General features: G+C 37.9%; 1 protein-coding gene and 1 long non-coding RNA gene across 2 annotated transcripts in view; one reads left to right on the top strand and one right to left on the bottom strand.

The window, feature by feature from the left end:
• Positions 1-5,879, top strand: part of LOC140344211 (uncharacterized) — a 72,762-nt gene extending 66,883 nt beyond the window's left edge. The window contains exon 3 of the long non-coding RNA XR_011923513.1: positions 5,329-5,879. This is a non-coding gene — a long non-coding RNA (uncharacterized lncRNA). The remainder of the gene's footprint in view (positions 1-5,328) is intronic.
• SLC9A6 (solute carrier family 9 member A6) overlaps positions 1-21,798 on the bottom strand; it is a 42,941-nt gene extending 21,143 nt beyond the window's left edge. The window contains exons 1-5 of the mRNA XM_072431211.1: positions 21,426-21,798; positions 9,613-9,812; positions 6,203-6,280; positions 4,989-5,065; positions 476-588 (exon numbers count right to left, since the gene is read on the bottom strand). Coding sequence (XP_072287312.1) covers positions 476-588; positions 4,989-5,065; positions 6,203-6,280; positions 9,613-9,812; positions 21,426-21,699 — 742 coding nt within the window. The 5' untranslated portion in view covers positions 21,700-21,798. The remainder of the gene's footprint in view (positions 1-475; positions 589-4,988; positions 5,066-6,202; positions 6,281-9,612; positions 9,813-21,425) is intronic.
• Positions 21,799-22,090: the final 292 nt, after the last annotated feature.

Below are 22,090 nucleotides of genomic sequence, written 5' to 3'. Positions count from 1 at the left end.
TATATATATATATATATATATATATATATATATATATATATATATATATATATATTATTCCAAGTCAAAGAGTTTAAAATTTTACCTATGGAACTATGGAATGCCAAACCTATATAGTTTAAAATAATCCCGCAAGTACCCAAGAAATACTGCTGGGGTCCAAGTCTACATTGGCCTGCATTGTCTGAAATAAAATAAGATTTCCTGTAGTCCTCTTCAAATGGGATATCTGGTGGTGGAAATGAGATTTGTGGATCACAAGTTTCCAACTGTTTTCGAGCAAAAGACGGGTAAAAGAGTTGGTAACCTGAGAATGGAGTTTCTGAGCGTTCGCTATTCAGAAAACTATGACTAATGGGCTCATGTTTGAATCCAAAATCAGCCCCCTTGGTTGATGGAGTGTTGCAGCAACAAGCTTCCTAATAAATCACCTACCATTAACATGTATCAAAACATAATGCTCACATGCAGTTACCTGGATCAGTGGCAGATATAATGGCTCCAAAAAATAAGCAGTCTGTGAAGTAAAAATCTCCACCCAGTGTTCCAGTGACTTTCATTAGCTTCACACATGCATATATGAGAGATCTGGGGAAAAATAATAATAATTAATAACTAGCATTATCATTATCCATTTCTATACTACTCAAATTCCTGTATGTTTGCTGTCTGGTCAGACTTAATTTTTCAGCACCAATTCTACCATGTTACATTACACCAGGGTGTTTTTTTGCATAGTATAATTCTGCATGCAAACAAAGGTCTGTTTTGAAAAAAAAGAGAAAAGAAAATTGGAAAAGTCTTTTTAGAAAGATTCCCACCTGACTCTTAAGTGAACATCACAGCACAAAGATGAAATCAGACAAAGCAAGCATAGAAAGCAGGAAGGAGGGAAGCAAAATAAATAAAAGATACAAAACATACAGTTGCAACCAATCAGCTGCAGTGAACATAAGAATTTCCATTAAAACAACACTTCCAGTTTTTTTTTTTTACAAATGAACCTGATGGAAATGATTTAGTTTGAAAGGCAAAACATTTTTGCGTTTCTGCTCTTATGTTCATGGACGCGTAAACATAAATGCCAAAGAAAATGTTTTCTGAGCAATATATATATAAGATACTTTACAGTCTAGTTGCCTATCTATCATATTTGCCCTCTGGCTTTGAATTACTAACACAGAACAAACATTATCTGATCTACATAGTCGTACTGGGTCAGTGTTTAGAAAGCACTTATGTACTAGTTATGGAAGTATAACCGGTAATCAGCTGGCTATAAAAACCTGTACATTTTATTTTATTTTTTAAATATGTTTAAAATGTTATTAGCAAAAACTAGGAAATACTGCAATTACCAATTTTCTTTTGTTTTTGTGTGTTATAAATCAATGCTTCAATCCAACCTCAAATTTTATCTCAGAAAAGACCATTAGTAATCACAGGGCCAATCCAGGTTTATTTATTCTATCGGAAGGCAGAACTGTACTAGAAGTATCAACACTTATCAAAATTAATGGGAATTGTTTATACTCAAAAGTATATAGGAGTGTGTTTTCCAATGGCACCCACTTGGATCCATATCATATGATACACCAGCTTCCTTTTTATTGGCCAGTAATTAGTGTTGGTGTTCGAATTCGGGTTGTCCTTATATTCGACCCGAATATGGATGTTCGAATTCGGATAGACCCGACCCGAAAAACACGGGATTCGACTGCAAAAATTCGGGAAAAAAAGTTAAAAAAAAAAGACGATCTTTCACTATCGTGTGTACGGTCATTCAGTGATCGTGCATGTTTCTGCGGTACACTTTCTCCTTTACATGTCCCTCCCTGCATCGTTCAAACGATTGTATTTAGCGTGTGGACACTGTTGGTGGATTATATTTTAACAATCATATTGCTACAGCATGTACACAATTGTGCACAATATGATTGTTCAAGTATAATCGTTGATCGATCGTAATCGTTCGTTTTCTAACAATAATTATTGGAAGTGTTTACCTAGCTTTAGCCTAATATTGATGTGACAGGTGCTCTTTAATATTCATGTGAAGTACAGGGGTATGTAATAGTGTTATGTATCTTTTTACATCTGTTTGGAGGCTGTAGAAGCTCTACACAGTGCTGAAAAAAAACAGAATTTTTCCTCCTATTGATTTTAATGGTGTTCGACTTTGACATTCGACCACCCGAATAATTTTGCTCTTTTCGAGCGAATAGCTGAGGAATCGAATAGTGAGCTATTCGACCAACACTACCAGTAATGTGTGTGCTAAAAAAATACAAAATAGAGAAAAGCCTTACAGGTCACAAATATTTGGCACGCTTCATAGAACACTCACAAATTAAATGATACAAATGTACCATAAAAATTTGGAGGAGTACCACCTACAATAATTTAGTTACACAAATAAATGGAATGGAAAATGATAAGTACAGTATAGGTAACAAATCTGCACAAGTTCATCACTAAAAGATTATTTTACTAAGAATATGAACATCCTCCTCTGATCATTTTCTGTAGTTTATCAACACTGAAAGACGTTGGCCAAACAATAGAAATTAGGTTATATACTACAATTATTTCCATAAGACTATTTGGAAAAGTGACCTGATTAGGACTAAGCTGTATTTGTGCATCACTCTGAAACCTTTAGTAGGAAAAGTGCACAGGACTCCAAAGGCCTACTGGAATATGGAAAATTATTTAAAAATATAGTGTTGACATCTGTATTTAATGCCATAGCAGACCCAAATGTGATAATTTAGACAGAATTATTGCAAAGTAATAAACAATATGGGGTTGTTCAGGGATTTTGAGAAGAGTTTAGAGGCCTCCTTAGTAATGTAAGGGTCAGTCATTTGTATAAAGGGAAGAAATAAAGATAACCTTGGGGTGTCCGGATGTCACAGAAACATAACAACCACAGAGTTCAATTTTTTAAAAAAACCTTCCTAAACACCCAACAAGGCAAGTTAGGTAAAGACAACTTGGGAAGAAAAACAATTTTAACTATTTATAAAGCCTACAAATAGACTTGGGTTGGGTCTATTAAAAAAAAGGGGTCTTTTGGTTTATAACAAAGTAACATCAAATAATAAGTTTTATTTTGCCTCATATACAATAAGAAACAATTATTACAACATTATTGTTGTTATACATACATTTAAACATAGGTCCATAAACAGATACTTATTAGGAATTTACATATTCTCCCCTGCCCCTTTTAGCTGCGAGCACCACCCGGCTGTTTTTGGGTGGTTACAAAAGTGTTGGGTCACAACATAGGGGCTGCCACCCGCCTAAATTTTCTTCCCACCCAGCCTAAAAAAATTTCTGGATTGAACACTGACAATGATAAATAGGTTTTTATTTAGTCCTAATATTTCATTGTGTTTCGCAATACTTGCTTCTTCAGGAGATGTAGGTAAGTATTGTATCAGTTATACTCATTGGTTGGACCAAGGATAAACATGGGTGGATGTCAGTGCTACCGTATCGAACAACACTTTGAGATGTCTGCTTCAGAAAAGAAGGTATTGAGTCCTGCACAGAAATTTGCATCCTTTACTCCATACAGCAGCCGCGAAACCATCCAGGAACTTTATTTCCTCGAACCACCTCCCCTGCATTAGCAACAAGCATTGGGGCTTTGTTGCAGATTTACATCTGCAAGAGATCTGGCTTCAACAGCAATCAAAAAATCTCTTGTAATTTAAATGAATGGGATTTAGTACCTCCATTGAAATGGCTTCTCCATGGAAAAGGGATGTTTGATACAGTACTACTGACGAAGAATAAAATACAAATGTATTTAGGGGTAAACATCAACACCAAGACATTTATATAATTAAACCAATTTTTGTATATTTCTAGAAGTGTAGAAAATAGGATGTAGTATACTTTCTCTTTCTTAGGGTATTAGGATTGAGTTTGGTGCCACCCCGTAAAAGGTTAGAATAATGAAGTGGATAGAAAAAGAGACAGAGATTGAGTGGCAAATAGGGTTAATTATTTGTTTATATTTTTAAACATCATACATAAATACAGAGATAATATACGAATATATCTTGAACTTTGGTCTATACCGGTAGTCACAGAGTTTAGATATTGAGACTATACTAGAATGTGACCTTCTAGCGTGTACATAAATTTGACGGTTTTAATCAGTTTCACCAGTTTGGCTTTTTCAGGGGTATGATTACAACGGTTATTGTGATATTGAAAAGCTGATAGTATAATATGCCAAAAAATGAGGTAAAAGAGGTGTCTCAGAGGAGCAGGTCATATGACTGGAAAAGTTTAGGGTGGCTTGAAACTTGAGAGGTGTTCCTATGTAGAGCCTGGTGAGTTGCAAGGCTATTACTTTTTTGAGTAGGGCTTTTGTTTTTGTAAGGCAGCAAATTTACACTTAAATAGTTTCGAATTTAAGTTAACCAATTAGGTCTCATGGAGCTCTAGGTCCAAATAGCATAGATATCCAAAAGATTAAAATAATTGGAGGATTAAAGACAGGAATCAAAATGGAGGTCCGTGTTTCTATGAAGCAGCTTCTGCCTCTGTATATGATTTCTGTAATTATGTATGATGTTTAAAATAAATAAACACATAATTACCCTATTTGCCACTGAATCCCTGACTCTTTTTCTATCTACTTGATTTTGTATATTTCTCTTACTTTAAGGGGACAAGGGATAGGAAGTGGGCAATAATTAGGGTTGTTTTTTTAACTACTCTGGTATCAACAAAATGTGATATAAAACTGGGTATAAAAAATAAAGCGGAGCACTGTAAGGCAAGTTCATCCTGTCATTTAAATTTCTGATGAAAAAAGTGCCTTGAGTATCAAAGGATAGATACTGAATAAAAATTATATTGAAATTATAATGGCAAATGAAACCCCGTTGATTTTTCAACACAAAAACAACATAATGTCATAGTGGTAGTTATAGCCAGACAGGAAATAATAGTGAAATACTTACCCTATGACAAAACAAGAAATTGCAGTTCCTAGAAAGGCATAGGCAAGGATAGAGCCCAGGTTCCGGAAGAAATGCCTCTGTAATAAAAACAAAAGAAGAGGTCACTATAATCTATAATGACAGGGTTTTCCACGGTGAATAGAAATTCTTTGCTTCTACATTTGTAGACACACATTATCTGGGGCATCTTCTAGAAGGTGTAAAGTATAACAGTTTAATTAAAATATACCATATCCATGATTTAGAAGTGGAAGTTATTAAATTTGAAGTAATAAAAAACCAACACCATTGTGATTTTTATTTTAGATATTAGTAATTGTTTTTTTCTTCAAATTAAAAGGTTGGAGTGGACTAAACTGAATACACACAGGACACCAAAGTACTGCAGCCCATCAACTGCTGAACTCAAATACCATTGAGCTCATCCATGCACAACGATGATCAGAATGAAGCCCACACAGTGTTGGAACAGATTTCTGGATCGTGTTCCTATACGTAGATATCTTATGATAGTGTATTACTCCTGGCAACGGATACGTGAGCAAGTAGCAACTAGCGACGGTACAATGTTATATGAGATACATTGCAACTCTAATAAGAGATATTCACAGTATTAAAAATTATGTATACTCCATGCTTGTGGCAATTACAACATATTATCCAGTGGATTTTATTATTAACTGGTGTTTATATAGCAGTGACAAATATGACTAATTTAAGAAAAAAAGTAAAAAAAATCAAAATTACAAAAAAGCATTTTCCTGTTTTTTCTTTTTGCATTTTATAAAATCTGTCAATGTAATGTAGCAGTAAAGGCATCTATTCTACCTTAGGTGAGCTCCTTTCCCTTTTGACAATACAAGGGATACATGAAAAACAAATGGGTTGATTTTTTCCTAAAGTGTAAAAAAAAAAGTGCCTTGATTTTATCCTTCCTGATTTTGTGAGGCGATTGGATGGTCCCTGAACTTGGAGTGAGGGACATGTCATTTCAGTGTTTGTAGTCCAAAAAAAAGCAGCCTAGGGTGATGACCCTGCCCTCCAAAGTGTACATTGACCAAGCACTGTGGTACTAGTAGAATCGCCAGGAAAAAAAAAAATTAAATCTAATGCAATCACTACATCTAACTACTGTTAATCTGCAATATATGAGAACTTTTGTTCTTGGGTATACATACACTTTAATTGGCTGTTAAAGAACTTCTATAACGTACCCTTTTTAGACTATATCCTGCATAAAATATGATTGGTGGAAGAAGAATGTTGAAAAAAACTTCAGGATCAAATGTAACCTGTAAAAAAAGGAAAGAGAAAATGAGTCAAGCTTTGCCCGCAAAAGTGTTATGCATTTTAATGACACAGTGCACTGAGACCTTACTGTTTACCTGTATTATTTATGAAGTCATTTCTGAAACAGTTTGAACTTGTAGTACATGGTACTTTGCAATAGGTGGTTTTTTATTCATTTGCAAATGAAAAAAGCCTGTGATTGCAGTGTAATTTTTTGCTGATGTTTGATAAAATGACATTGGACATAACAAGAATTGCTTTATTTTAAAGTATTTAGGAAAAGTATTTTTTTTTTTTGGTTGGCTAGAAAGAAATCATGGTAGGAGTCTGCATAATGGAAGAGATGAGTGGCTATACCAGTGAGCTGTGTCTCCAAACTGGATTTACCGCAGACAACAACATGTGCTGGGAAGGTACCTACTGTGTTCATATATTTACACAGCAGTGAGTTTACTTAGGCTACGTACGTTCATTAATTGTCGTACAAAAGGATCTTTCATGATCCTTTCCAATGTCAAAAGACTGACAGATACACAAACGAATCCTGTACATACAGCGCCATTCTGCTCAATGGAGAGTGGAGGGGGGAGAACTCCCCATCACTTGTATTAGGATTATTCGTCATTTGTGGATCCGCCAGAACGGATCCATGAACAATGTTGGATGAGCGCTGTACACACGTCAGATATCAGCTCTGAGGCTATTATCGGACAAGAATCATCTGATATGTGTACATAGCCTTAGCAATCAATACCATAACAAATGTATCACACTTTCACACATACAGCAATTGATGTAATGAATGTTTATCACATGTGTACACAACTTCAGAAAAAGGCCTGCAAAATCCTGCAATTTTGAAGTTTTAACATACCTGTAAGCATGTTCACTCAGAAAACACTAACTGTATTTTTTTTCTTAGTTAAAAAAGGTTTTAAAAACATATCTACAATGCAACAGTTTACAACACAAAATCATATACAGAAAAACAAATGCAGAATGAAAAAGTACTCACACCAAACATATACTTATACATTAAATTACAGAAAAAATAGTGTGCTGTCTTTACAGCTATTTTATGAACACATGAAAAATACATTTCCAGAAGTATTATACACAAGCCAAACTTGTATTTTCAAAATGGTTACCGTCTGACAATCTTCTATCAAGCATCTACACTGGTAAATAAAAGGAGTGCTGTAGAGTTATTTATCTATATTATGGAAAATTGTTGTCATACTTACCTGTAATTTTCATTTCCTATAAACTCCTCCTTACAGCATGTACACATGGGTAATCTCTGCCCCTTGCTCGCCACAGGACCACTTTGCCAAAGCAAAAAAAGTAACCTCCCCCTCCTATACAGGTGTTCTGTAACAAGCTCGCAAGAGGATAGGGGAAGAAAAGAGGAGTTTACAGGAAAGGAAAATTACAGGTAAGAATGAAAACATTTTTCCATTTTCCCGACACTCCTCCTGACAGCATGTACAAATGAGAAGTAGCAAGCAATAACATAAAGGGAAGGAAGAAAACAACAAACAATGCCACAGAAACAAAGTTATTTTTTGGAAAGAGCCACTTGTCACATGGAAGCCCCAAGGTGGCTGTAGCTCCAACCTATAAAGCTAAACGCATGTTGGAAGACTTCCAACTGGTTATTTACAGATCACTTCTGTACATGAAGTCTATAAGGTTGCCGGTTCCTAGTTGAATGTCTCTTGACTTCCTTGAATGGAATCAAGTTCCCATGATGTAAGCATACCACATGGTAATAAAAACCCTAGAATGCAAAATCTGTCACATATACTGTTGTGCTCCATAAAGGATTGCTAGAGAGGCTGACTAGAACATCCACAACTATAAAATCATTGTTTCTTGGAGACACATCTTTTTTTTAGGTGGCGGCCACCTTCTGAATCCTTTCCCTACCTGTGCCGCAGTTTACGAATCTGTGAGGCGAGGTTAGGTGAGCCAGCAACTAAAACAAGTAATATATCTTTCTTATATATGTACCTAACAAAACCCACAAATCAAACTTTCTATCTGACTTCCTACCAGTCAACATAGCAGCTACAAAGAGGTAAAAACAGAAAAAGTTTTTCAAAATGGCGCCTGCTGTAAGCAGGATGGTAATGGTCACCTAACAAAGGCTGCTACCCCTGCTGGAGTGGTTTGAAGTTTAACAGTGTTATGATAGAAATTGCACTCATTACTATCTAATGATTAATAAATGTACAAGTAACCACGAAAAAACATCCAAGGTGTTTCCCACAAATACCACAGGATGATAAACAGGTATGTTTACCACCTGGGCGGTTAGTCCGAACCTGGTTCGGGGTAAGAAAACTTGCTAAAAGTGTTTACCCTGAACCAGGTTCGGGGTAGCTAAAAGTAGAAACAAGCGTTCAAGTGCAGTCTGATTGTCATACAACATTGTATGACAATCGGATTACAACTGAAAAAACACACTTACCTTGTCCTTGCACCTCCTCCGGAGACGTCATCTCTCTTCTGTCTCCCAGCGTGTGCAGTGACGATCTCCGGGGTTTCCCGGTGACATTGCTACATGCGTCGGTGCGGGAGGCAGGGCGGGAAACTCAAATCACTTTGTATTGGATTCACTAAAAAAAAGCTGTATTGCTGCACCTGTCCAAGGCTCCAAGCAAATGTTTTGGACAGCAAAAAAAAAAAACAAAGAAAACAGGTAAAAAAAAAAAAAAAAACTTGTCTTACTGCTCACCTACCTGCAACAAAGGGGCTATTTAAGCTCCATATCACCATACTCTCGGCACCAGGGTTCCCAAAACTTGATGGATTTACCATCCGCAATGGGACTTCACCTTGGAGAGGCTGAACCAGGGGGGGAGAAGTAGGGGAAACAAATGCTAAGTCCTCGAGCAAGGACAGACAAAGAACACCTGTATAGGAGAGGGAGGTTACCCTTTTTGCTTACGTAAAGTGGTCCTCAGGAGAGCAAGGGACAGAGATTACCCATTTGTACATGCTGTCAGGAGGAGTGTCAGGAACTATCTATACGGTATCTCATCATGTAAAATATGTAACTAGGTTACTCTGCTGGATATATCAGACATCCCTGAACAGGATACTGCCAGACAGAGCCTGTCCGTGGTGCCAGGGAACCAAATCATACTGGAAAACAAGGTTGAAAAGAAAGATTAGAACAATAAGTTTGGTACTTTAGATTAAGTTTTCCAATAATGCTTTAGAATGTATAGCGCAACTAGTTTTTACCTGAGGTATGTACCGCCATAGGCTAATTTATATGTTGACACAGGAGAGGAAAAATGTCATGTAATACCCTCACGTGACTCACCTTCCGCAGCATTTCATTGTCTTGCACATTGTTTAGCTCCTGAGGACTGATGTCTCCTTTCAGGGTGTACTCGTAGAACTTGCCACTCACATTCACTACTAAGGTGGCCGGGCTCATTTGCTGCTCGCATGTCATGGTTACATTATTGACATCACTTGGAACATGGACACCGTATCGAAGCACCACTCCAACAATGAGGCCTGGAAAAAAAAGGAGTTTGAAAGTTTATAAACCAGCATATCGGTGGATATAAGTAGTGTGGTCACCATAACATAAACGCTATCACAATGTTACAATAATCTGTCAAGTCAGGGTGGGTAAAACAATTGCTTTTCCAACAGATCTTACTAGATTCAGTGTTCAGGCTGGGTGATCCTGGTGAAAGTGGTATATTTATTAGCAGCCCACAATGGTAAAAACATTCAGCCCGAGTTATTAAAGCCTTCCAAGGCCGGAGAGGATACATTTTCATCAGTGAACCTGGGTGATCTAGCAAACCTGGAATGGATCTGGTCCAGGATTCAAAATATTTTTCCTCTCAAGCCTTGGAGAGCTTTAATAAATCATGGCCATTGCATGATAAATGGTTATGCTTCCATATAAACCTGTCATACTGGATAGGTGAAAGCATTAATTTCATTAAGGCGGCATTCAAGTATAGCATATGAGCTGCAAATCTAATCTGGTGGTGGAAATATACCTGTACCTCCTGGATGTCAAAGATGGAAATCTAATTAATAAACCACACAGCATTAGATTAAAAAAACAGTCAAACTTATTCTTGGTTCTAAATGGAATTTGCACCTTAAGGGTATATCAAAAAATCATTGTCTGCAAATACCAAATATAGGCTACCTCCTACCAAACCCCTCTAACACTGATAGGAGCAAAAAAAAGTAGAATGTCAAGTACGGCTAATATAAGGAATCAGGAACCCTGCAAAAGATTTTGAAAATGCAGCATCTCCCCTGAGATCTAACACTGCCCTAGACAAGGTTATGTGTGCATGGTCAGCATGCCCAGTAAGGACTCTGCTGTGGTTTTCTGTTTGTGAACATTGTCAATCGTTTTCAGAGTTGTCTCTTTCTTGTCTGGCCCATAAAAAGCTGGCACAGAGTTTTTATTACTCTGGAACTACACTCAGAGCAGTGGAGTTTCTCTCAAGTGCAGACAAATTCTTTGAATGCCATTTTACATCTGTACAATACCAACCCACTAAAGTTTTGTTTTGGGTTCCCCCTGCACTAATTCTGTATGAAAATGGAGAAATGCAGAAAGCTGTAAAACTGGTAAAGCTATTAGCAAATTTCACACTACATAATAAAAATTCATAGCAGTCGCATGAATGGAAAATATAACTGAATTTATGTACAAAGTAACACAGCAAAATGGAAAAACAACTTCCACCAAGGCAAGATTGTTCCAGTACTTGAGAAAAGACAATGAACTGAGCTGTCACCAGGAACAGCCATGGAAAATAAGACTTTGCCTCTTCCGAGAGTTCAAGAGAACATGTGCAGACACAGCTCCTAAAGCCTAAACCAACAGAAGAACATATAATTGCAGTTTTACCCCACAAGAAAATCTATATTTAGTTTGCTAGTTTCACCATGGTCATATCAAGCCCTCTAATGTGGCTAAAAATGTAGACTTTATAATATAAGCACTGTGGTAAACAGTTTTCATGGAATAGAAGCTAAAAGTTTTAGAAAGACATGAAAACAGGATTAATGTATTGTATGTGTTTTGCTTTGTGAGTTGTGACTACAACCTAATATATTGTATTTGCCACATTGAATGCACACAGTAGGATAATGCACACAAGATTTAATATGCAAAAGGAAAGGCAGATGTTATTTTCGGTGTAGTAGTTGTTAACAGAACCTGTACAACAAGGCACTACAACCTGATTCTTTTAAATATCCCATTACTATGACAGTAAATGGAAATGAGTCATTACTTTCATGCAAAAGTCCTTGGCACCAAGAAGATGCAGTACATACTGGGAATTAGTTGAGAACTGCCCAGGTGACTCAAACTGCTTACTACTGTTTACATTTCTGAATTAGGAGGAAAACCATTACTAATATTTTACATTTGCAGATACTGGGATCAAAACCAAGAACAGAAACTAAAAGAAAAAAACAGGAAGGTGGCGAAAAGAAACCAGTGCAGTGATTACTCTCTTTAAATGATAAAATGTCATATTTTAAGTAAGACTAAGCAGAAAAAAGTGAATACCTGGAAACGTAGATTGTAAGCTCTTCAGGGCAGGGTCCTCTCCTCCATCCTGTGTCACTGTCTGTCATTTGCAACACCTATTTAATGTACAGTGCTGTGTAATATGTTGGTGCTATATAAATCAGGTTTATTAATATTATTTATTATAAAAACAAAAAAAAAATTGCATCTCCAATGTCATACGTATTAACTGCATCACTTAGGTTCATACTTAACAAATGCTGAGCACTATGCAAGGGAAAATGTAATGTTACATAAGGCCACCTGGCAAGTATTGGATTGCCTTATCCTCAAAATCTAACAAAGCCCTGTTCCAGATTTCTCTTCTTGCTTTGACATTATGTGATCTGTCAGAGCAAATTTGCAGTCATGGGGTTGTAAGAGGTAGGGAAAGATGGGACTCTTATACATCAAAATATCAGTCTTCCTCTGCAGCCATGCTACAAGTGAAAGGTGGGCTCTGGATGAAGCTTCACCAAGACCAAGTCTGATGTGCAAAAAGCCTAGGTCAGGCACAGGAGACAGGTTTTTAGCAGTGGGTAGCACAGTGGTAACACTGGAGATACCCTGCTACCCACCCCTGTGTTATTGCAGGGCCCATTATGGAGGTATAGTCAGAGAGATTCAATCACAGAGAAGGGCAAGGAATTAGATGCTCTCAGAGTGCCAGATACTAAAAAAATATGTCAGGCTGCAGTTTATCATTAACATAGCAAAGAAAAATGTAGCTGGAGAGGCAAGTAAAACTATGTTTGCTGCAGGGCATGTTTTATTCTTGCACTTTTATTTTAGCACTAAATAAAGCAAATACTAAAAATGAAACATACATACTGAGAAAAATATGGAGGCTTTCTAGAACTGCCTAAGCCAGAAAAAAAAAATCTGAATTCCTGATCTGAGTACTTGTTTCAGGTATGTGATTTAAAAAATGAAAGCCTTTTTAATCAATATAAGGCAGGCAGCTATTATTTTCAAAATGTTCAGTAATGGCTGACTACAGTTTTCCCATGTCACCTTTTAATATTCTGGAAGGGGTCTCTTATTCTTTCCCTAGTCACCAAAGTGTCAGGGGGTTTATCCTAAAGTTTGGAGCCTCTCGTCACATTATCTGAAATTATTTTTTTTCCATATACTGGATTGCAACCTGCTCTGAACATGAAAGTTTAAGCTTTAAGCTAGGTACACACTCGCAAAAATTATCATTAGAAAACTATTGATTACGTCCGATCAACGGTTATACACGATTATATTTGAACGATCATATTGTGCACAATTCTCTACATGCTGTAACGATAACGATCATTCAAATATAATCCAACAATAGTGTACACACGCTAGATACAATCGTTTGATCGATGCAGGGAGTGACATGTAAAGGAGAACGTGTACTGCAGAAACATGCAGCATCACTGAACGACCGTACACACGATAGATAGCGAACGACAATCGGGCAATCAGATCCGCCGTGACCGTCGTTCATTTTCAACGACAATCCTCGTTCATCGGCATCGTTGGTCACCTTTTTTGTGAACGATTTTCGGCCGATCGGTCGTTCATTTCCAGCTATACTTATTGGAAGTGTGTAAGCAGCTTTATTCTTTGCTGTGAAATAATCCTGATAGCTCTGATTTGAGAATCTATAAAAAGTCAAGACGTTTAAGTATTTGGGTATAATCATACCATTGGATCCTTCTGATTTGTTCTCACTTAATTATTCTCAAGCGTATAGTAAAATTCAATCCGACCTTCAGAAATATGACTCCCTGCCTCTTTCCTGGTTCGCTCGTATAAATACCCTAAAAATGGATATTGTCCCCAGACTGTTGTATATTTTCCAAACGGTTCCCATATCTTTACCGACTGCATACTTCATAGGTTGTTTTTAAAATTCCTATGGCATGGGAAGCGCCCCAGATTGGCATTCAGCATATTGGTTATGTCTAAGTGTAGAGGAGGAGTGGGGGTCCCTGATAATATTTTCATACTATAGGGCATCGGTTTTAGTGCGCCTGACAGATTGGTTCCACAATCGGGAGTTGAAGGAATGGGTGCTGCTGGAAGAATTTTTTTCTCCAGTGAGTCTCCGGTCTTTGCCGTGGGTGAACCCGTCGTTATTACGGCTGACCTCCCCCATACCTTCACTTACTATGGATTTATTACATATTTGGGATATTATCCTTAGATCGAGCAAATTGTCTACGAAACCCGGGCCCATGACACCATTGTTCGATAACCCAGCATTTCCACTGGCCATGAGAGCTGCCAAATTTTTATCTTAGTCTGCCTCCGACAACCGTCACCTTAGGAATATAGTTCATAATGGGCGGGTCCCCCCTATCTTCCCTCGACCTTTCCAACAGAAGTAAGCTGTTATCCTGGCTCTTATACAGGCAATTAACGTCTTTTGTAGCCTCTTTTACTGACCCATCCTTGCTGTACAGAAATTTGATGGAATTTCAGCAGTTAGTTAGCTCACCCGCTCGCCCTTCCCATATTGTTTCAAGGCTATATGGGCTACTCACACAAAATTCCGATTCTATAGCCCCTATATATACCAGATATTGGTAGAGGGAATTGACTGGTCTCATAACTGCAGACAACTGGGAAACATCGTTTACCCTTACACACAAGCTTGCATTGACCTGTAAAGCCCAGGAGGGTAACTATAAAATCTTGTCCAGATGGTATTGTTGTCCTGTAGATCTGCATAGAATCTCTCCCACACAATCGGATCGCTGCTGGCGCTGCCAGTCGCATAGGGGGACAATGCTTCATGTTTGGTGGGAATATTGAAAGTTATCTCGTTTCTGGGATCTGATTGTTCAGATATTTAATGACTGCTCCGGATCTACCGTACCCAACACCCCTAATGTAGCCCTTTCATCTATGATCCCGGGCTCGCTTAAAAGCATTAAAAGAGGTGTTTTATGTCATTTTCTTACAGCAGCTAGGGTTCTTATACCGAGATTGTGGAGGCAGCCTGTTGTTCCTTCTATAGCTGACTGGGTATCTCAACTTGAAAAAATCCGCCATATGGAAATGTTGGTGGCGCAAGATAATGACAGAATGGAACAATTCAAAATAGTTTGGTCCATGTGGGATTGGTTTAAAGAATCTCCCCGACTCCAAATGTACTTATCTTAATGTTCTTGTATATGTGTTAAGATACTGTTTTTGTATTGAGGGTACTTTCCTATTTCCTCCAACTCTGTGTGGTGTATGTTTTCTTTTTCCCTTCCTTTCCCACCCCTTTTCCCTTGGGCTGCGTTGTTTCTTTTAGTTATTTTTTGTTAAAAGTTTTATATTTATTTATATATATATATATATATATATATATATATATATATATATATATATCACTATCGGCGGTTTAAGACTATCAGAGCATTATTTACGTTCTATGCTTCTATGAGTACTTATGTTATTTCTGTATATTTGTGTTGATATACCTTTCTCTGATCCACGAGGACTTTTACAGATTATTAATATGTTTATCAGGTCGTGTATTTTATGCTCATACGAAGCCAATGCTGTTAAGGGTAAATAAGATGTCTGTGTTATGTTTTTTTGTTTGCTATATATGTTTGTATTTTTTTTTTCTGAAAACTTAATAAAGTTGATTGACACAAAAAATACATTGAAAAAAAAAAAAGTCAAGACGTATAGTATGTCATATTTTTGATCAAATAGTGAATAAAGAAAAAAATGATCCAATAAATTATATTTATAATCTTAACAAAAAATCAAATCAATCACAGCTTTAGTTAACCATTGCAATCAAATGGAAACCACTTGTGACATAATCAATACTTTAAATAGATACAATGGTGACAATGGCTATAATACAGGGTGAACATTAAAAAAGTTGATAGTACATTGAATACTTGTAGCTGAGACTTGGAATCAATTAAAATCAATACCAATTACGATTGTAGTATCGATGGGTAATATTGCATAGCATATGCCGGGCAGGAGGCCAGGTTTGTGTGGCAGAAGATTTAGGGACTTTATTAGGTTGGAGATTTGCTGTAGGCGTGATTCTCTTCACAATCTCTATTTTTGTTTAGCTGCATCACACAAATTGGATTTTCTTTCATGTGATATTAATTATGCAGGATAACCACTGTTCCTTTCACGAGTTTCCTGATTTATGTTAAAATTTTCCTCTACAGAAAACTTGGATCCGAAATTCATACTGATTAAAAGTTTCTTATCAAGTATGCTATACATATGATGATCAAAAAAATGTATAGGGAAAGCTATAAAATTCCATTTTAAACATTAGTGCCCAGGCAGGGATTTATTGCAGAAAGGGACATATCATCTCCTTTTTGCAATAAGCATTCCGCTCGCTGGAGCTGTCAAACTTTTTTGTTGCCAGGATTCCTAGCACAGGTTGCAGAGAGTTACGTTTTCTGGACCCAGCCAATCAAGATGGCCATAGATTGCAACTAGGAAGAGAAGGGCAGCACCCTGTGATGGAACGGGGACAGGTTAGTATAACATAGTTTAGTTTTGTTTTATACTGGTCATGTATAAAGTAGATTAAAGTACCTGGTGATCTTGCAAGTAATACACTTCTTGTTCTAAGGTGACAATGCCTATTTACAGTAGCATATGTATAAAGAATAATGTATAATATTGTCTCCCTAGATGTGTTAGTACTACAAAACACCTTGCCCCCCTCATCTCTATAACATGGAGGGGTGTAAGGTTCACAGGGGTAACCTAGGCAGAGCAGTTATGGTTCATTTTGGTAAACGATTATTATTAGTAGTATTGTTAAACTTTTTTTTTTAATACACCAACCAAAAATACACCAACATATTATGCAGCGCTGTACAATAAATAGGGGTTGCAACTGACAAATAGATACAAACAACAACAAAGGACGAGAAGAAGACCCTGCCCAGAAGTTTACAATTAAAGACAAATAGAGAAAATGTTTACAATGGAATGTTTAACAGATCAAAGTCTAAAAAGCCAAGTTGTTTGTTGGGGTTTACAAACACTTAAAATCTAAAATTTGTCCAGCATCCTGGAACGTCAAAACTGCAAGTTTTAAGTTATTCCTTTGAACTGTTGAGAAAACTCTCCTCTCCTCCACATTTTAAGACCAGAGCTGATATTAATGATAGCATACTCCAATGTTATAGATCCTTTGATACTGAGGCGCACCCCAAGCTATCAGACAACAGAAAAACTGACAGGAAACACGATTGGTTGGTACTTGTAAGTTAAAATATTTTTATACAATAATAGAATGGGGTTTACAATGAAACAAGAACAAGTTACTTTGCTGCTATGCATTAGACCAAGCAAAGAAAGCTGATTGACTGCAACAAGTTGAAATGCTTTAATAAAGCTGAACCCCAGATATACATGGTACAAACAACATATGAATAAAATGATCCTTATATGTATTTATATGTATATTTCTACCACTTTAGGCACCCCAGTTTAAACTGGTAGTAACTACTTGTAAAGTAGAACTTTATTAGATTAAGAAGGAGAGGCAGCACTATAACCCAATCAGGTGAGCTACAATGTGACAAGGAATATTCTGATAGGGGCAGAGGGCAAAAAATAATGGGTTGTCACTTCACTGCCCAAATGCAGCCTGGGGTCACCAAGGTGACTAAGCCACAGTAACAAAGTTATTTTTTTATTTTTATAAATGCAATGATTATTGATAAATAAACAGATTCAGGCACACATTTCATATGTGTGTAAACATTGATTCTTCCAGTAACATAAATCCTAACTGTCTGGAATCCCAAATGGTTCACACAAAGACCAGACAGATCTACATGCAAATATTTATAGGAATCAAAAATGTACAAGCAACCAATTCCCCTGACTTGCCACCTCTATCCACAGACATTAGGCATTCGCTCAATAAGTGATGGTATTATTTTGAGGTGTAACTCAATCACAAGCACTCCAAGTACATACAGATCAGTCAATGTTCCTGCAAATGTAAAACAGTGATTAGGAGTTTGCCAAATAGAAAATTGCAACATTACCAGATCACGACCTGCCAATATAAAACTGACTTGTTTGTTATATAATGATTGCTGATAACAGTTTTAAACAAACCATGGTGCCTGGTAGCACTGCTGCAGATAATGTCTGACCCTTAAAAAAAAGTCATTCTGGGTACACGGTGTGGTAGAGAACAGGATCCGTGTACAATAAATTGTGTACAGTGCTGCAGGATCCTTAAGCGATCTTATCTGGAACTCCCACTAGTGACCCCACTTAAAGGATTTTGCATCACTTCCTGACCAAACATGAAGTATTTAATTTCATCAGGGAAGTATACGTAGTGAAGCGAAAGAATGTAAATATGAGAGCAAAGAATGCAATAAAGACCCAGGAAAGAGTTTAATTCTTTCCAGCTCAAAAAAAATGACTGGAGTTATAATATAAACCCAAAATGTTCTGATATATACCAATTCAGCATTAAATGATGGAATATGAGAATTTGTCTTATCACGGGTGGGAAACCCAGAGTCAAACGCTCGGTTACACTACCAAGCCCATCCAGTTTCATCTCTGACATAGCTGATGGAGGACCTTGTATACTTTTTACCTGTTCCTGGCAGAATAGGGGAAAATGTGCACCTGTTTACATGGAGATTTTCCAACACACATCTGTATGTGTGATGAGCCAGTACAGGTAGTCCCCGGATTACATACGAGATAGGGACTGTGGGTTTGTTCTTAAGTTGAATTTGTATGTAAGTCAGAACAGGTACATTATTTTAATAAATGCTATCAGGACAGATGTTTGTCTCAACATATTATTAGGCAGAATGATATCAGTTACTGGATAAAATCCTCACTGTGAGCTAATCACAAACAAAGCAAAAAAAAAAAAAACTTTATGGAGTCTAGACATTCATTAACTTCTGGAGCAAGCTGCTCTTTGATATGTAAAAAGAAACAACTGCAGAGGTTGTCTTGGTCATTAAAGAGTTACAAGAGCTTGCAGAAAAGAACTCACCCCCTAAGATCACCCACAACCTCAGCTGTGTTTAGCAAAAGATTTCTTTTGCAAGTCATGCAAACCACCCCCTCCCCTCTTTAAGCCTCCATCCTGCACAGGAGTGAGCAGGGAAGCAGGGTATCTAGGAGTCGTCCATATGTCAGATATCCTTAACCCGGGGACTACCTGTATAACCATTTTTGTGCCCTTCAGGGTCTGGTTATCTGGTTAAGTAATGCTCAGATGGGGTGTAAGGCTTTTACAGATTGCACCATAAAGCCGTTCCCAGTTCATGAATTACCTAACAATTATGTAAGGGTTACAGAGGCCCTACTACTACATACTTGTTGGAGAATCTAAACAAGATTGTCTTATCAAAATGAAATGTGTACACACAATGGCTTTTGTTCAAAACAGGGAAATAGCTGCAACTCAAAGTAAATGGGGAGAAAAAGCTTTCATTAGCACAGTGAGATCAAAATAATGTTACTTTGTTAAAGAAAACTCTGAAAGATCAAGTGGAAACAATCAGATATTCTTCACAAATCACACAACTGAAGACCAATGAACCAGAAACATCTCTGACTGCACAGATATGCAGATTTTGTACAATGAACCTGAGAGAAGGAAATAAGGATTCAATTCACCACCTAGGAACCAGCAAAGTTTAAACCATCATACTATATGATTTAGGGTCTTATGGAGTAGAAATGTCATGATCAAGATGACAGCAAGAAAGCCTGCAGTGTTAAAGTGCACGTGTCGTAAAGAAATACATGTCTGCCATTGCTGACCTCCTCGCCACTAATTTGTGATTAGATCACTTTGTATGATAAAACTACTCTAAAAAATATTTATTATAGTTATACCTAAATATTTCTTAGGTCATCAGATCAGCAAGGCATGCGAAGCTCCTATTTGCACTCCTATTTCGGGTCAGTAATATATGTACCCAATCACTAAAAACTACATTTTAAACTTTCAAAAGTCCTTAATTTTTTTTCTATTTAGCGATTCTACCTTGTTTAGGAAACTTCTGTGGTGCCAAAATTCTAACTCCCGTTTTCTCTCATGCGTTGCTACCCATTCTCCGGTGTTCTTGCGGAAGATCCGTCATCCTCCACATATATACCAGGAGTCTGGGGGATTCTACACAGGGCCTGATCCAACGCTGGCAAGCATGAGATTGGGCACTTGATCATTTACATTTTGGAATACCCACCAAGGATGCGGTACCCAAACTTAGACATGTCCCTATTTATTGTACAGCGCTGCGTTATATGTTGTCGCTTTATAAATCCTGTTTAATATTATTATTATTATTATTAATAATAATAATCTGCAGAACAGGATTGGATAGAGGTAATTCCAGGAGGTTGTCAGATTACCCATCAATCTTTCTAACATTGGAAAGGTAGGGGGAAGTTTTATTACTTTTAGATAAGTATTTGAAAAAAATACCAAATTTCAAAACAAAATCGAGCAAGCCATCCTATAACCAATTTTGACAAGTTTCACTGAGCAGCACAATTTGACAAAATGTCATCTTTTTGCAATATCCTCCTGCCTAAATCAACAATTTCCATTTTAGTTCCGCTATAAACTGGTTTATTGTACACAGTGTTTAAGTTAAAGCCTACTAAACTCACAATTTTCACTTTACATAAAAGGGTAATTTTATGAAAAATGAAATTTTTGTTTGCTTAGTTTTTTTTAAGTGCAACACCCTAATTCTTGATTGCCAGGAGTGGGAGCACAAAGCCTCCTGAGATACCTACGTCACGCATCCCGGGGGGCACCTGGGTGCTCCTTCAACGCATGCCCGAGCATCTCGGGCATGCGCAGAAGGAGCCTTTTTGTGAAAAGGGAAAAAAACTGATGATCTCCTGCATGCACAGGGAGATCAGCAAGCTTTTTTTCCTATCCACATTATCCGGTCTTGATGGGGTCGGGTGACATAAGAAAAAGAGGAGAAGATGGCAGCGCCAGGACGAAGACGGGTGCCGGGACAACGCGGGACTCGATGAAAGACACCTCTGGACTGATCGCCTGCCCTGAAGGATTAAAGGTAAGTGAATTTTTGTTTTTGTTTTGGGGGACTTTTGAGTTTAGTTCCTCTTTCCACTCCCAACACAAAAACAAAGATTTTCGAGCAGACGGGGAAACCCAGTGAAAGCGTCCCTTTGAATTCCCCAAAGTTCTACTTTTAAAGTTTGGAGATCGGCGTAGCAAGCAGGCATGTGGCACTTTCTGGAGAAGTGGGCAGCAATGGCAGAGTGCAGGTTGATTGCATAACAGATGCTTACTAAAAGCAAGGGCAGCTTCCATCCTTCCGGGTCCACTTTAATAGTTCCCTCATCAGCATTCCTGTATTATAATGGTAGTAAATGTGAGATGAATAGAATTAGATCTGATCAGAAATTGGGGCAGCAGCCCATACAATGTGACATTTCTGTCCTGTCTATTACTAAAGTCCACTGAACACAACAAAGTTTTCCTGGCACTGGGTGATGCCCACACTGCTGACAACAATGCCCTCCCTGAGTGCCATGACGGGCCCCTGGGGGCCCCATATACTGACCGTAGATCATGGCCAGCCCGGTCTCATGAAGGAAGCGGAATCTGCGATGTTTGAAGAGCCAGATAGTGAGGATGGTGAGGGTGAGCAGGAGGATGAAGATCAGCAGGTTGGCACTGTCCTGCCGGTGACTGGCCTCCGCCTGCTTCTCGGTGACAATCTCCTCCATGGCACTGTCCTCTGCCCGGCCCGGGCCTACAGCCATCACCAGAGCCAGCACCACCACCCCGAATCTCCCGCCCCGGGAACCCGGCACCTTCGTACCGCACGGCGCCATGACAGGGGCCGTTCTGCCTGCCAGAGTCCTCCCTGGGAATGAGTCAAAGAGCCGTGACTGCCCGCCCCTGTGAGGAGGATCCCGGCCACCCCTACCGCCTGCCCCGCACAACCTACGGAGCCTCGGGATTCACCAGCCCCAGGATTCCTCACTTCATTGTTACAATACAATCCTCACATGGAGGAACTTTATCGTTAGGACACGTTGTACAGAACCTTATATACAGATATAGTAATAAAAAAGTAAAAGAATAGTAAAAAGTCACATAGGGTGAATGATATTGAAGTAAATATTGTACGTTGTTATGACAACCCTTTCCATTTTTTGCTATATCTTTCTATATCTATACTACGGGCCCGCACTATGTCTATCTATATCTATACTACGGGCC

Source organism: Pyxicephalus adspersus, chromosome Z (genome assembly GCF_032062135.1).
Source record: "Pyxicephalus adspersus chromosome Z, UCB_Pads_2.0, whole genome shotgun sequence".
Lineage (NCBI taxonomy): Eukaryota > Metazoa > Chordata > Amphibia > Anura > Pyxicephalidae > Pyxicephalus > Pyxicephalus adspersus.
Note: the sequence above shows the minus strand (reverse complement) of the source record. Positions and strands in the feature narration are given on the sequence as shown.